This window comes from Myotis nattereri (genome assembly GCF_964212035.1).
Source record: "Myotis nattereri genome assembly, chromosome: 8".
Classification (NCBI taxonomy): domain Eukaryota; kingdom Metazoa; phylum Chordata; class Mammalia; order Chiroptera; family Vespertilionidae; genus Myotis; species Myotis nattereri.
Window position 1 is genome coordinate 42,602,172 of NC_138083.1, and position 13,099 is coordinate 42,615,270.

A 13,099-nucleotide genomic window follows, 5' to 3' on the forward strand; every position below is an offset into this window, starting at 1 on the left:
TGGTTATAAGTGTATTAGCTCTCTGAGACCTAGGTATTACAGAGTAGACAATACACTCTTACCCAAAACAATGCAAAATATTTTGGGAAACAAACTATATGACCTGCATCTCCGGAAATCCCCTCCCAAGTAGCTAACCACAAAGGGAGGAAACATAACAGGGTGAAACCAAAAGTTTATAGTCAAAATTAGAATCCATGTTATTTCATTCCATACCAGATAAACACAGTGTAAGTGTGTAGTCATATTCCACACACTTACAACAATTGGGACATTTAAGCTTTCTTTGCTTTAGTCAGTGTAATTGGAAGGCCCCAGGTGCTGAACCTAGAAGGGTAGAGGAAAAGTTTCTACAGCAAAAAGGAGAGCCCTAACTGGTTTGGCTCAGCCGATAGAGCGTCGGCCTGTGAACTGAAGGGACCCAGGTTCGATTCAAGTCAGGGGCATGTACCTTGGTTGTGGGCACATTCCCAGTAGGGGGTGTGCAGGAGGCAGCTGATCAATATTTCTAACTTTCTATCCCTCCCCCACTTCTCGGTAAAAAATCAATAAAATATACTTTTTAAAAAAAAGAGGAGAATTTGTTGTCTCAGCCAACTGAACTACAAGAAAGATGGATGTGATCCTCATGGATGACCACAGCTGGGGACTGGAATACCCCAACCCTTTCTTTCTCCATCTCTCATTTTTGCTTCTCTCAGTGCACCAATCACTTTCCCCCACCACAGACTGCTTCTTCCACACAGCCGGTAGAGATCTGGCCACCAAACAGCTCAGACTCAGACCTCATAGATTTGCCACCTGAGATCGCCTGAGACCCTCTTCATCTGGTTGAAGGTCAGAAACCCCCAGGACTAGCCAAGCTTGGGGAACATGCCTACCTCCAGCCAATCACTAGGTTGCAGTTGAAGCAGTATTTCTAAAAAGAGGGCTAGGCACTCTAGGCAGACAGAATGGCACCCATGCACTGCACAGTCCTCCTAAACAGCCTAGTGAAGGCCTCAGAAACACAGTCAGGTCCCCTACATGGCTCCCTTGGCATCATGCATCCTCATCTCTCAGATGTCCTGCATCCCCGGATTTCTCTGCTAACACTGGGTTGACAGGAGTGGGTGAGCAGCAGTAGAATCCTGCCCTGAAGCATAGCCAGTTTTCTGGAGCCTTGTTTTAGCTTGTCGGTGCTCACCTCCCAGAGGGCTAGACCCTTCTGTATTCAATGTTGCTGTATTCAGACAATTTCTGGAACAACATTGGCCAGTATTCGAGATTCCTGTAGTCTTACTACATAGTGGCTAAGGTTCTCTCCCCACTCTGTGCTTCAATGTGATGTGTCTTAAAAAAACTGTACCTCAACCCTGACTGGTGTTTTCAGTGGTAGAGTGTCAGTCTACGCACCAAAGGGTCACAGGTTCGATTTCCGGTCAAGGGCGGGTACTTGGGTTGCTTGTTCGGATGCATGCAGGAGGCAACCAATCAATGTGTCTCTCTTACATCAATGTTTCTCTCTCTCTCTCTCTCTCTCTCTCTCTCTCTCTCTCTCTCTCTCTCTCCTGCCTCCCTCCCTCCCTCTCACTCTCTCTAAAAATCATGAGGATAAAACAAAAAATAAAAAACACACAGACCTCAAACTAAATTGTGCCCTAGTCCTCTTTAAAGTGGACCTTGGATTATCAAATTATAGTAGTGAGGAGCCGGCAAAGATCAGCCCTTGCCAGCTCTGTCTTCACCTCCCCCCTCGGGCTGGTTTCCCTTCTGCTGAGACCCAACCTGCACTGTTACCCATAAAGGAGGTGAGAGAAGTGTCTCTACACTTGAAGTCTGTGTGCCACGCCCTTCAAAGCTTTAGGGAGATAAATTTAGACATAAAACAGGAAGTAATTCTCTATGTGGCTGTGAGTGATCTAAGAGAAGTTAGTGCCCCAAGATATTTGAAAGCTGAAGTTTGGGGGAGCAGGTCTCACACATTAGCATGGATCAGAATCACCTGGAGGGCTTGTTCTGCCCATATTGTTGGGCCCATCTCCAGAGCTTCTGACTCAGAAGGTTGTGGTGGGGCCTGTGAATCTGAATTTCAATAAAAAACTGATGCTGTTGGTCCAGGGTCCACACTTTCAGAGCTACTATGGTAGAGGTTCAAGAAGAGACAGAAGTCCAGCGAGTATGGCTCAGTGGTTGAGCATCGACCTATGAACCAGGAGGTCACGGTTCAATTCCCAGTCAGGGCACATGCCTAGGTTATGGGCTCAATCCCCAGTGTGGGGCATGCAGGAGGCAGCCGATCAATTATTCTCTCTCATCATTGATGTTTCTATCTCTCTCTCTCCCTTCCTCTCTGAAATCAGTAAAAATATATTTAAAAGATTTTTTAAAAGAAGAGACAGAAAACCTCTCTAGGCCACAGGGCTCTCATCTGAAGTTGTAGGTGTTGGGCTAAGTCAGCTAAGGAGCTCTTTGGGCTGACATACCATGATGATAGTGTTAAACAGGTGACTAATTATGTACTTGTGTTGAGCTAGTCTTGTTATTATTAAAAACTTATCAATTGCTTACTTTAGTAAGACACCATAAAAAACTCCCAATAGCATCAGAATTCTGATTTATATACTTTAAATAAGACTCATTAAGGTCACTTAGTGAAAAACTTAAATTATAGAATATTTTAAATAAATGTCCTTTTGCTCATAATCTCAACAAGCCTTCTACAAAAATGTTTCAAAAGGAAGTTTTCATTGAGGTTGCTTTACAAACAAATTTAATTAATAATTAGCACATAAGGATTAGCAATAACTAATGTATACTTCTTTTTCTTTTATTGATTTCAAAGAGGGAGGGAGAAGGGGAGAGAGATGGAAACTTCAACGATGAGAGAGAATCATTGATTGGCTGCCTCCTGCAGGGCCCACACCTGGGCATATGCAATGACTAGGAATTGAACCGTGACCTCATAGGTCGACGTTCAACCACTGAGCCACGCCAGCTGGGCTTAAGTATACTTTAAACTGTCGGGTCAACTACACATGCACCTTCCTCTTTCCTTTCCCCCAACAAATACATGTTACTTGCATTTTGACAGAATAATGTGCCCATCCTCCTGAAATAACTATGCTTGTTCTTGACATCTAATTTTAGCATATAACTACTATGTTACCATTTGAACTGTTGGTCGTTTAAATATTGCCCTTCTGCCCACACAAATAAACCTTATTGACATGTCAATGTGCTTAATTTGAAGCCCTCCACAATCCTGGAGCAGCAACCATCCTTCCTGGCTGTCCTTGATCATGTGTTCTCCTCTGGGACCTAATGCCCTTCCACTCAGAACCTCAGGATTGAAGAAGACTTAGAAACCACCTAGTCCACATCCCCAATTTGACCTACCAAATGTGACCTCAGGGGACTATGCCAAGGAATTCCCAGACTCTGGATGGACAGCCAGGGATCATGACTTTTGGATCAATTCTTGGCACATAACACTTTGTGAAGAGTCTGCTAAGATCCCTCCATCAGAAACCCCAGGCAACCGAGAATAGGTCATCCTTGCAGGCATGAAGTAGAAGTCTGAAGGGATGGCCAGGACCTGGAATCCTGAGTCTCCTGCCAGTGTCTGCTTGGTTCCTAGGGATGTATCTATGGAAGAGGGGCGTGTTATATAGTGAACAATATAGACGCACACACTCTCTTTACCATGGAGGAAGTCATCAGTCAAAATCCTTATGGGAGAATTCTGCCTTGATGAAATGGCATAGACTAGTAGGAACCACCACTGTACCGCAAGGCCTAGAGCAGAGGTGGCCTCATCTGCTCTCCCATACTTCCTGTCTTTCAGGTGCCGCCTGACCCACATTGGCTGTCAGCTGCATGTCTAAATCCCCCACCCCAGCCCTGGTCTAGTTGGCCTTGGTCCCAAGTACCTAGGACAGCAGGATGCAGCAGGACCTAATAAGCAGACTGAGCCAGTGCTTTTACAGAAGAATAGACATATGAATACCAAGGAAGATAAAAGTGCCAAAATACTGGCTGAAGTTAAGTCGGGAGCAATCGGAGGATGGCGTATGGCCACCTTTTCGATGATTTTGTAAAGGTAAATTGGCTAGTTTTTCATGCACCAGTTCTATGGTCCCTCTTAACAGCCCTGGCTCTTTGGAATCCTGGCTAACCAAGTCATTTCTGAGCGCTTCCTGGGGAGGGAGAGGAATTCAAGTGGGGATTAGGAATGGAGTGGAGAGCAGTGCCCATGTTAGAAAGCTGGTAGGAGCTAAATGCCTAGAAGAATTAAGAGCCTTTCTCCCTTAAGAGTGAGCCTAAGAAATGGACCTTCACCCCTTTCTCCTGGGCCCTCTACTGGTCTTATTTATGTCTCCCACTGTTAACATTCTGACTCTGTGAAGGGAATAAAAATTTGGCCTTTGACTATCATCAGACTGTCCTTTTCCTCTACGCTCTGGTTTCATCATGGACATACAGAAGTTCTTGTTCTCCAAAGGTGGAATGAAAGGCAGGGATCTGCCCTAGCTGGTTTGGCTCAGTGGATAGAGTGTCGGCCTGTGGACTGAAGGCTCCCAGGTTTGAATCTGGTCAAAGGCACATGGCTGGGTTGCGGGCTCTATCCCCAGTAGGGGGCATGCAGGAAGCAGCCAATCAATGATTCTTTCTCATCATTGATGTTTCTATCTCTCTCTCCCTCTCCTTTTCTCTTTGAAATCAATAAAAGTATTTTTTAAAGCACTTGCTGTTAAAAAAGGGGCGGGGGGAGGCAGAGATCCTAGGCTCTCCCTAGAGCAGTGACTTTCAACCCTTTTTCCTCAAGGCACACATAAACTAATTACTAAGGGAAAAGAGGTCATTTCCAGACCTTTTCTATCGCTCCAAACAGAAACTTTATATGCATTAAGCACTAACTGCCATTCCTCTCTTCTACCAGCCCCTGGTAATTTCTGTTCCACTTTCTGTCTCTATAAATCTGCTTCTTTTAAGTAATACTCATAAGTGGAATCATATAGTATTTGTCCTTTTGTGACTGGCTTATTTCATTACCATAATGATTTCTAGGTTTATCCATATTTTAGCACGTGTCAGAATTTCCTTCCTTTTTAAGGCTGAATAATATGCCATTGTATGTATACACCACCTTTTGCTTATCCATTTATCTGTTAATGGACATTTGGACTATTTCCACTTTTAGCTCTTAGGAATAATGCTGCTTCGGTATACAAGGATCTGTTTGAGTCTCTGCTTTTAATTCTTTTGGGTACATACCCCTAAATGGGATTGCTGGATCACATGGTCATTCTATGTTTAACTTTTTGAGGAACTGTCATACACTCATGTGATTTTTATGTGTCACCAAAGATGAGGAACACTGGTGTAGCCAGCATCCCTCTCACATCCAAAGAGAGTACTGTCTGGTAGTTGTTAGGTATGATTATTATTATTTTTAGTTGTTAGTTATTATTGAACGACTTTCTTCATCATTTGCATTATAGCCCAATGCAGTTGTTATTGTCACAAAGTCAAAAGACCATTGGGTGGATTAATGTGGTTTCTTTGAAAACCCCCACAAAGTGTCTCATGGCCATGAGCAATATCTCCCCAACTGAGCTCCTCCCTTCTGTTGAAATGTGTCCCTAGTGATTTATTAGTACTGATCACTTAAGTATCAGAGTTACCGAATGATTTGCTTTGTTGTTAATAAATTAGACCTGGTTCAGGACTATTCCCACATCTGTCATTATACCTCATATTATTTTATCATAACACTAGTGCTCAGCTATGCCTTCTTGAATAGGAGAGTGTGGTGCACATATGAATGTCTTCCCTCTTAGAAAGCATTGCTAAACTGTCCACTGATGGCCCGCAGGAGTTCCTTTGTATGTGAGGAATTATTTTTCTCTTGCTGCTCCACAGAAATACTTTCTCCTCAGTATTTTCACCCTTCCTTTCTGCTGTCAACAGATTACTTGCCATTCTTTTTCCTTGCCAGAGGCAGAGAGTTGATTTAGTCCACCTTGTATTTGTAAGCATTGTAAGGAAAACTGACCAAGACTAAAATGTAGTTGGGTATCTTAACTAGCTCATCTATCTGGGTTAACTTATGCCTTACATTGCCTTTGACCTGGCTACTATGAAACTCTGAGAAATAGAAAGTGTAGAAAACTGATAGTAATGCAAATAATACTTAATTATAAGTAGGAAATTCTTTCAGTAGAGGTTCAATTAATATCCCTCTCCCAGTGTGGAAGAAGCCGGTTTTGCATCTATTAAGCTAATTCATTTCAGCATCCTCCTGGGCTTACATATTTACTTTGCCTTTAGGTTCTCCTTTGAAGTGGTTGTAACACCCTTCTGGGTCTCTTGTTCACTACTGTGTTAAATAAAATCTTTGACACATTTGTTGAGAGTCATGATTTTTAACTTTCCTTTAAAACAAAACAAAACAAAACAAAACACTATCCTATCCAAAATCTGAAACACTGACAATACTAAATGCTGGCCTAGTTGTAGAGCAACAGGACTCTCATTCATTGCTGGTGGGATGCAAAATGGTACAGCCCCTTTGAAAAACAGCTTGTCAGTTTCTTACTAAACTAAAGATACTCTTACCATACAATCTAGCCATTGCACTCCTTAGTATTTATCCAAAGGAGTTGAAAACTTATGCCCACACACAAACATGCACACCGATATTTATAGCAGCTTTATTCACAATTGCCAAATCTTGGAAGTAATCAAGATGTCCTTCAGTGGGTGAATGGATAAATTGTGGTACGTCCAGACAATGGAATATTCTTCAGTGCTAAAAAAATGAGCTGTCAAATCATAAAAAGACCTGGAAGAAACTTAAATGCATGTTACTAAGCGAGAGAAGCCAATCAGCAAAGGCTGTATGATTCCAAAGATATGACATCCTGAAAAATGCAAAAACATGGAGACAGTAAAAAGATCAGTAGTTGCGAAGAATTGGGGGGAAGGAGGTATGAATTAGACAGGGCACTGAGAATTTTTAGGGCAGTGAAGATACTCAGCATAATATTGTAATGTTGGGTACATGTCATTATACATTTGTCTCAATCAACAATTTTCAACTGGTGTGCTGCAGAAATTTTTTAAAAATGTGCTACTTGAGTATTTAGTCAAGGTTACTAACCTCTTTTCCCTTAGACTGTCAAATGAAAAAATGACAGCAGCCAACACAACAACAGCTGTCCAGTGTGATTGCATCAAAATTATACCTATTTTTTTTCTGTCAGATGGGCAAAAAAATATAATGTATATTTTGGTGTGACACAGAAGTTTAGTAATTAGTTTATGTGTGCCATGAGATGAGAATGTACAGTGCCATAAGTGAACCCTAATGTAAATATGGACTTAGGGTATAATGAAGTATCCGTGTAGGTTCATTAGTTGTAACAAATGTACCATACCACTCTAATGGGGGATGTTGATAATGGAGGAGGCTGTGTACATGTGAGGGTAGAGGGTATAATGGAAATCTCTATACCTTCCCCTCAATTTTGCTGTGAACCTAAAACTTCTCTGAAAAAGAAAAGCCTTAATAAAAGCAAAACAAAATTAAAACCGTAGTTTAACATTTTGGCACAGAGCCTGGCACAATGAAGGAATGAATGTAGATAAGTAAATGTAGTCCTTGCCATGCATGATTTATTGTGAAGAAGAGTGTGAAATACTAGTGCAAAGCTTAGGTACTCTTCCAAAGTTGAAATCAAAATGGGAAAATGCCCCTAATCCTTTAGATTCCAGCAAGAGGGGCAGTAAGGGATGTGGAGACCCTTATACTGAGAGGTGACTCAGTGGCCTCCACACAGAGGCTGAGTCAGAGGTCACGAAGGGTGCAGAGCATGGAATAAGGGTGAGAGGTAAAGAATGCCATTCAAGTCACAAGACTCCCGTTTCCTTCCCCTCTGTTGTAGATGGAGCCCAAGACCTGCAGGTTTTCTCCCAAGCTGGGCTGTTGAACACCTATCCAGATATGAGTTGATATGTTGTTTTGGCATTTTTAATTAGAGTGCTACCTACAGGCAAATTGTATAAAGGAAAAACACCTATGAGTCAGCTTCCAGTTTTGTGAGTGTTTTGAAGGTTACATCAATGGATTTCCATAGAATGAAACCACAAGGTTCCTGCCAATGGTCTGGATTCCCAAAGATTTGTCACTTTCAACTAATGAGGGAGGACTTCCAAGTATATTATCTAGAGACATGCATGGACTTTTAAGGGGCATTTAAAAGCCAGATAGTCAGTCTGTTTTTCTCCTATCTTTATATAAATACTAGAGGCCCGGCCTGCACCCTCTCCAATCCAGGATCCCTCTCACAATCTGGAACTACTGGCTCCTAACTGCTCACCTGCCTGCCTGCCTGATGCCCTCCCCTCCTGGCCTGAATGCCCTAACTGCCTATCTGCACTCCCCTCCTGGCCTGATCTCTCTAACTGCCTATTTGCACTCCCCTCCTGGCCTGATTCCCCTAACTGCCTATCTGCTCTCCCTTCCTCTCCAGCCCTTCCACCCGGTGCAGGCATGTTGAGAGCTCTCCGCCATGGCCCTGCCCCCACCCCCCATCCTGATTGGTCTTTATGTGATGGCGTCCTGGACAATTTGCATATTCCTCTATTATTCCTATAGATAATGATTGGTACATAGAAGAGGAAGCTGAATTGTTCTTTATTATGTTGTTCCCAAAATTAACATAGCATTTTCAGAGTATTAATACACGCTGAATTACTTTTCCCAGACCAAGGCAAAATGAGTATGAAACAAGCTTTTGCATTTGCAAGGATAATAGCTATCGTTTATTATCTACTCTGTTCCAAGCAGAGGTTAGTGTTTTACATACAGCAACTTCTTTAATTATGGTTACAACTCTATATATACCATATGTCCAGTCTCATTTTAACAGATGAGGCAAAGGATTAAGTAACTTATTCCGGGTCTTAAAACTAGAATCAAGCAGATGTTTCTGGATCCAAAGGTCGTGCACTTGGCCATTATACTGCATCTGAACTTTGAACTTACAGTGATGAAAAAGTATAGACTGCTTGTGCTAAAATGTGGTGGAGACTGTACATGAAGCAACTACCTCACCAACAGGTACTGAGAATTTGGGTGTACAAATTATTGCTACAGAAAACCCTGCTGTCCTGTGATGAAAAAGTAAATCGGGCCAGGAAGCCTTGTGCTGCTTTTGTCCCAAGCGACCCTATGTTTTCAATGGGACACCGACCTTGAATATTGCTAAGATTGGGAGAGAGAGCTTAGGTGTAGTCAGCGTTTATGTAATCTGTGCTGGACCCCTCCAGGAGAGGGCAATCTCTGTAAGGTTGCCTGCTTTGATTTATGAAAATTGTGAGTGGCAGTCTGACTTGGGAGGAAACCGGGCTATCCCTGCTAAAAGCAATCATTTCCAAGAGCTTTTAAATGCGATACAGCCGTGTGTGTGTGGGGGGGGGGGGGGGGGGCGGGGGTCTAGGCACAGATTTAGGGCTATTTCCATTATCTGGCTATCTAGCACCACTTCCTTTAACAATGCCACACACATCAGTCCCTAAAACCAGGAAGCCTCCGCGGAGGTTGCCCAATGCGGGTGCTGGTGGCGTCACTGGACACACGCAAGTCACTGCGTGCAAGCGGCCGGGGCCGGCGACCCAGAGCCCTGCGCTCCCTTCCGTGGCAATCCTCCTCCCACGGTCTCGGGAAGCCCCGACGCCGCAGGCTTCCTCGCCGAGTGGAGCCGCCCGGGCGTAGTTCCTCCACCGCTTCCTCCTCCAGCGGCAACCGCCCGAGCCTTCCTGCTCCGCCAGGACTCCACCTCCCGGGGTTTGAAGCGCGCGCCTCAGCCGGCGCCTAGGCAACGCGGAGGGCGAGCGGGGTGCGCGGTCCTGCGCAGGCGCGCAGTGGGCGGCCCCGCCCCCGGCAAGCCCCGCCCCCTCGTCCCGGCTGGTGCGGTCGGTCCCCGGCTCCCCCAGCAAACCTGTCTCGGCGGGGCGGGGAGCGGAGCTTCCTCCTCCGTGTGCGGTGCAGCGTCGCCCGTTCCGTCCTTCCGCCCCTACCTGCGCGGCGCCGGGGCGAGCGGAAGGTGCGCCGGGGCCGACACCGCGATGTGGCCGGCGGGATCCGCGGCCATCGCGGCGTCGCCGGCGCGGGACCTGCCGCTGTGCGGGGAGCCGCTGCAGGCCCCGTCGCCCCCGGCCTCGCAGCTGCCCCTGGTCGCGCCCTCGGGGCTGCCGCTCCCCGCCCCGGGCAACGCGACCCTCAACCGTGTTCCGGAGCCGCTCCTGCGGAGGCTCAGCGGGAGCTTGGACCGAGCGCCCGAGGGCCGCGGCTGGCGGAGGCTGGCCGAGCTGGCGGGGAGCCGGGGGCGCCTTCGGCTGAGGTGAGGGGCCCGGGGCGCAGGGGCGAGGTCACGGGGGCCGGACTTGGACGGGAGGCGCGAGCGCAGCGCGGGGAGCACGGGTGGGCTGGCCGGGCTAGTGCTGGAGAGATCGTGGCCGCACGGGACGGTGCGGGGCCGCGGGGGTGGGGCGTGTGCGTGGGAGAACTTCGCCTTCCGATCGCTTTCCCCAGGAAAGTGCTGGGAATGCGAGCGAGAGGGCCGGCGTTCACACCCTTTCGCTGCGCCCCTCCCCTTGAGCTGAAACAGAAGTGGAAGTGGACGGAGGATTTTGAGAGCGGGAAGGCCCCCTGGAGACCATTCCCAGAGGGCAGTGATTCCCAAGGGCTTAGAATGGACATAGACACGGACCTGGAGACTTCAGCAGGTTAGGAAGAAGTGCAGGTAAAGAGAGAATGAGAGGGAAGGGTTGCGGTGCAGGAGTTGATCGTGAAGGTTTTTATGTAGGGAGAGAAGGATGGTGGGAAAGACAAACTAAACGCACCGTCTTCAGACCAGCGCACCAGGTTCCCTTCTTGGCTTCACCGTGAGCACCGAGCTATACGTGAAGCTGTTTCCCTGTTGCCGGCTTGGGCCCCCTGTGCTAGCGGTTCTTGAACTTTCGGTCTCAGGACTCCTTTAAACTCTTAAGAATTATTGAGGACCCCAGAGAGTTTTTTTCATGTGGGTTCTATACATCACATACATCTAGTATACACTGATGTTTGCCATAGTAGACATTAAAAGTAAGACGTTTTTAAAGTGTTACCTCATTTAAGAGGACTAGCCCATTACATGTTAACAGAAATAACATGTTTTTGTGGAAAAATAAACTTTTCCAAAACAAAAGTGTCGTTGTTTCACATTTTGCAAATCTCTTTAATGTCTTGGCTAGATTGCAGAGAGCTGGCTGCTTTTGCATGCTTCTGCATTCAGTCTGTTGCACTGTCGCAGGTCATGGAACACCAGATACTCCAGTGGACACTCCTTGAGAGAGTGAACGAAAAAGATAAATAACATCTTAATGTTACTTTGAAAAATGGTTTTGACTTGTGCATCATGTGAAAGGGTCTCAAGACCTGCACCAGGGGTTCCCAAACCACATTCAGACCACTGTTGTATGCCATCCTTTAAACCCCTAGCAGTTTTTTTAACTTCTCATATGACGAAACTTTGTCTTCTACTATAATTATTTGTGTACTTCTTTATAAACTTGAGAACAGCAATGATTACTTAAGATTCTATGTATCATGCATAGAACTTACACTCTAAATACTTTTGAATTAAGATGAGAGATATTCATTTAAAATTATATTTAGCCCTGGCTGGGTGGCTCAGTTGGTTGGAGTGTTGTCCCATACACCAAAAGGGACATGTAAGGGAGGCAAACGGTCTGACGATGTTTGTCTCTACATCTATGTTTCTTTCTCTATCTCTAAAATCAATAAACATATCCCAAGGTGAGGATTTTTAAAAATTATATTTATTGCGTGCCTATTATTTGCTAGAAGTTTCAGAAGATAAAAAGATGACAAATATTTATCTCCTATTCATAAGGACTTAATGGACTGTCATCCTGGAACATTCACAAATAACATGTTAAATGCTATATTGGGTGTGAAAAATAATAACAAAATTTTTTCATTTATTAAGCACTTAGTAGATACCAATGTACTAAGTGCTTACGTGCATTTTCTACTTTAATCCTCACAAAAACCCCAAGTTTCAGTTTGGGTTAAACCAGAGTAGTGGTGATTTGGGATTATATAGAGGAGTAACGGACAAGAGGATGGAATGAGCAAGTGTGGTAAACTCACAAAGTTGAGCAGACAGATGGCATAATTTTCTTCTGTACTAGGAAAAAACACATTTTGCTTTTGGCTCTGCAAAGAAAATCCAAAATACTATCATTCTAGATTCATAGATTTCTAAATTTCTGTACGAAGTTGTCTTCTTTGGAGGTCAGATCACTAGGTCTGTGATTGGTTAATTTGTGATATTATCTAGTACTCTTTCCTGAAAAGGGCTCCTACTTGGTCATGAAGGAGAGGGAAGACAGTAAGGTTCTGCCCCTGAAGAAGGAAGGCTGATGGAGTCTATACGTAGTGGATGCCTAGCATCAGGTGTCCAGTTTTCCTCCCCACGACTTCAGTCAGCTCCTGTTAAAGGCTACAGGATGGTGTTAACTTTCTTTGGGGGGACTAACAGAAAATTTGAGGCTACATTTCTAGTGAAAGTAGTAGAGAGAGAAGGGCAGTTGCCTAGCAAGAGGTGACAAGCAACAAAAGGGCATGTGTTTGTGGAATCTGGGAATTTCAGGGTGGAAAGTCTGATAAGAGACAGCTGGAGTTTTTCCAGTCTTCCAGGATGCTGAAGGTTAGTTCATAGCAGGTTGGTTGTGGTGAGGAGAGTCAGGGCACCCTGAGGATTGGTGAATTGGGTAACATTAAGCTCATATACCTATTGAAATCAGAATTCAGCTGATATAACAAAAGGTTAGCACTGGGAACTTGGGGGCTAGAGAGTGGCAGCTGGGGTGGGGCAAGGTAAACTGGTGATGCTTACTCTCTTAAGACAAAAAGTTATTTTGAAGTCATTTCAAACTAATGGCAGAAGAGCACCTATAACAGTAAAGGGTCCTAAGGGAAGTCTTGTCCAGAGTCAAACCTAGGAATTGTAGTGTGAGAGTCCAAGTGGATAACAGTTAACAGGAA

At 45.0% G+C, this 13,099-nt stretch overlaps 1 protein-coding gene across 2 annotated transcripts in view; it reads left to right on the plus strand.

The window, feature by feature from the left end:
• Window positions 1-10,113: 10,113 nt before the first annotated feature.
• The window catches only part of MALT1 (MALT1 paracaspase), a gene marked incomplete at its 5' end in the record, with an annotated part of 55,564 nt that continues 52,578 nt past the window's right edge, over window positions 10,114-13,099 (plus strand). For both annotated transcript variants that reach the window (XM_081096864.1, XM_081096865.1), the window contains one exon: window positions 10,114-10,388. In XM_081096864.1, the coding sequence (XP_080952990.1) occupies window positions 10,114-10,388 (275 nt within the window). The remainder of the gene's footprint in view (window positions 10,389-13,099) is intronic.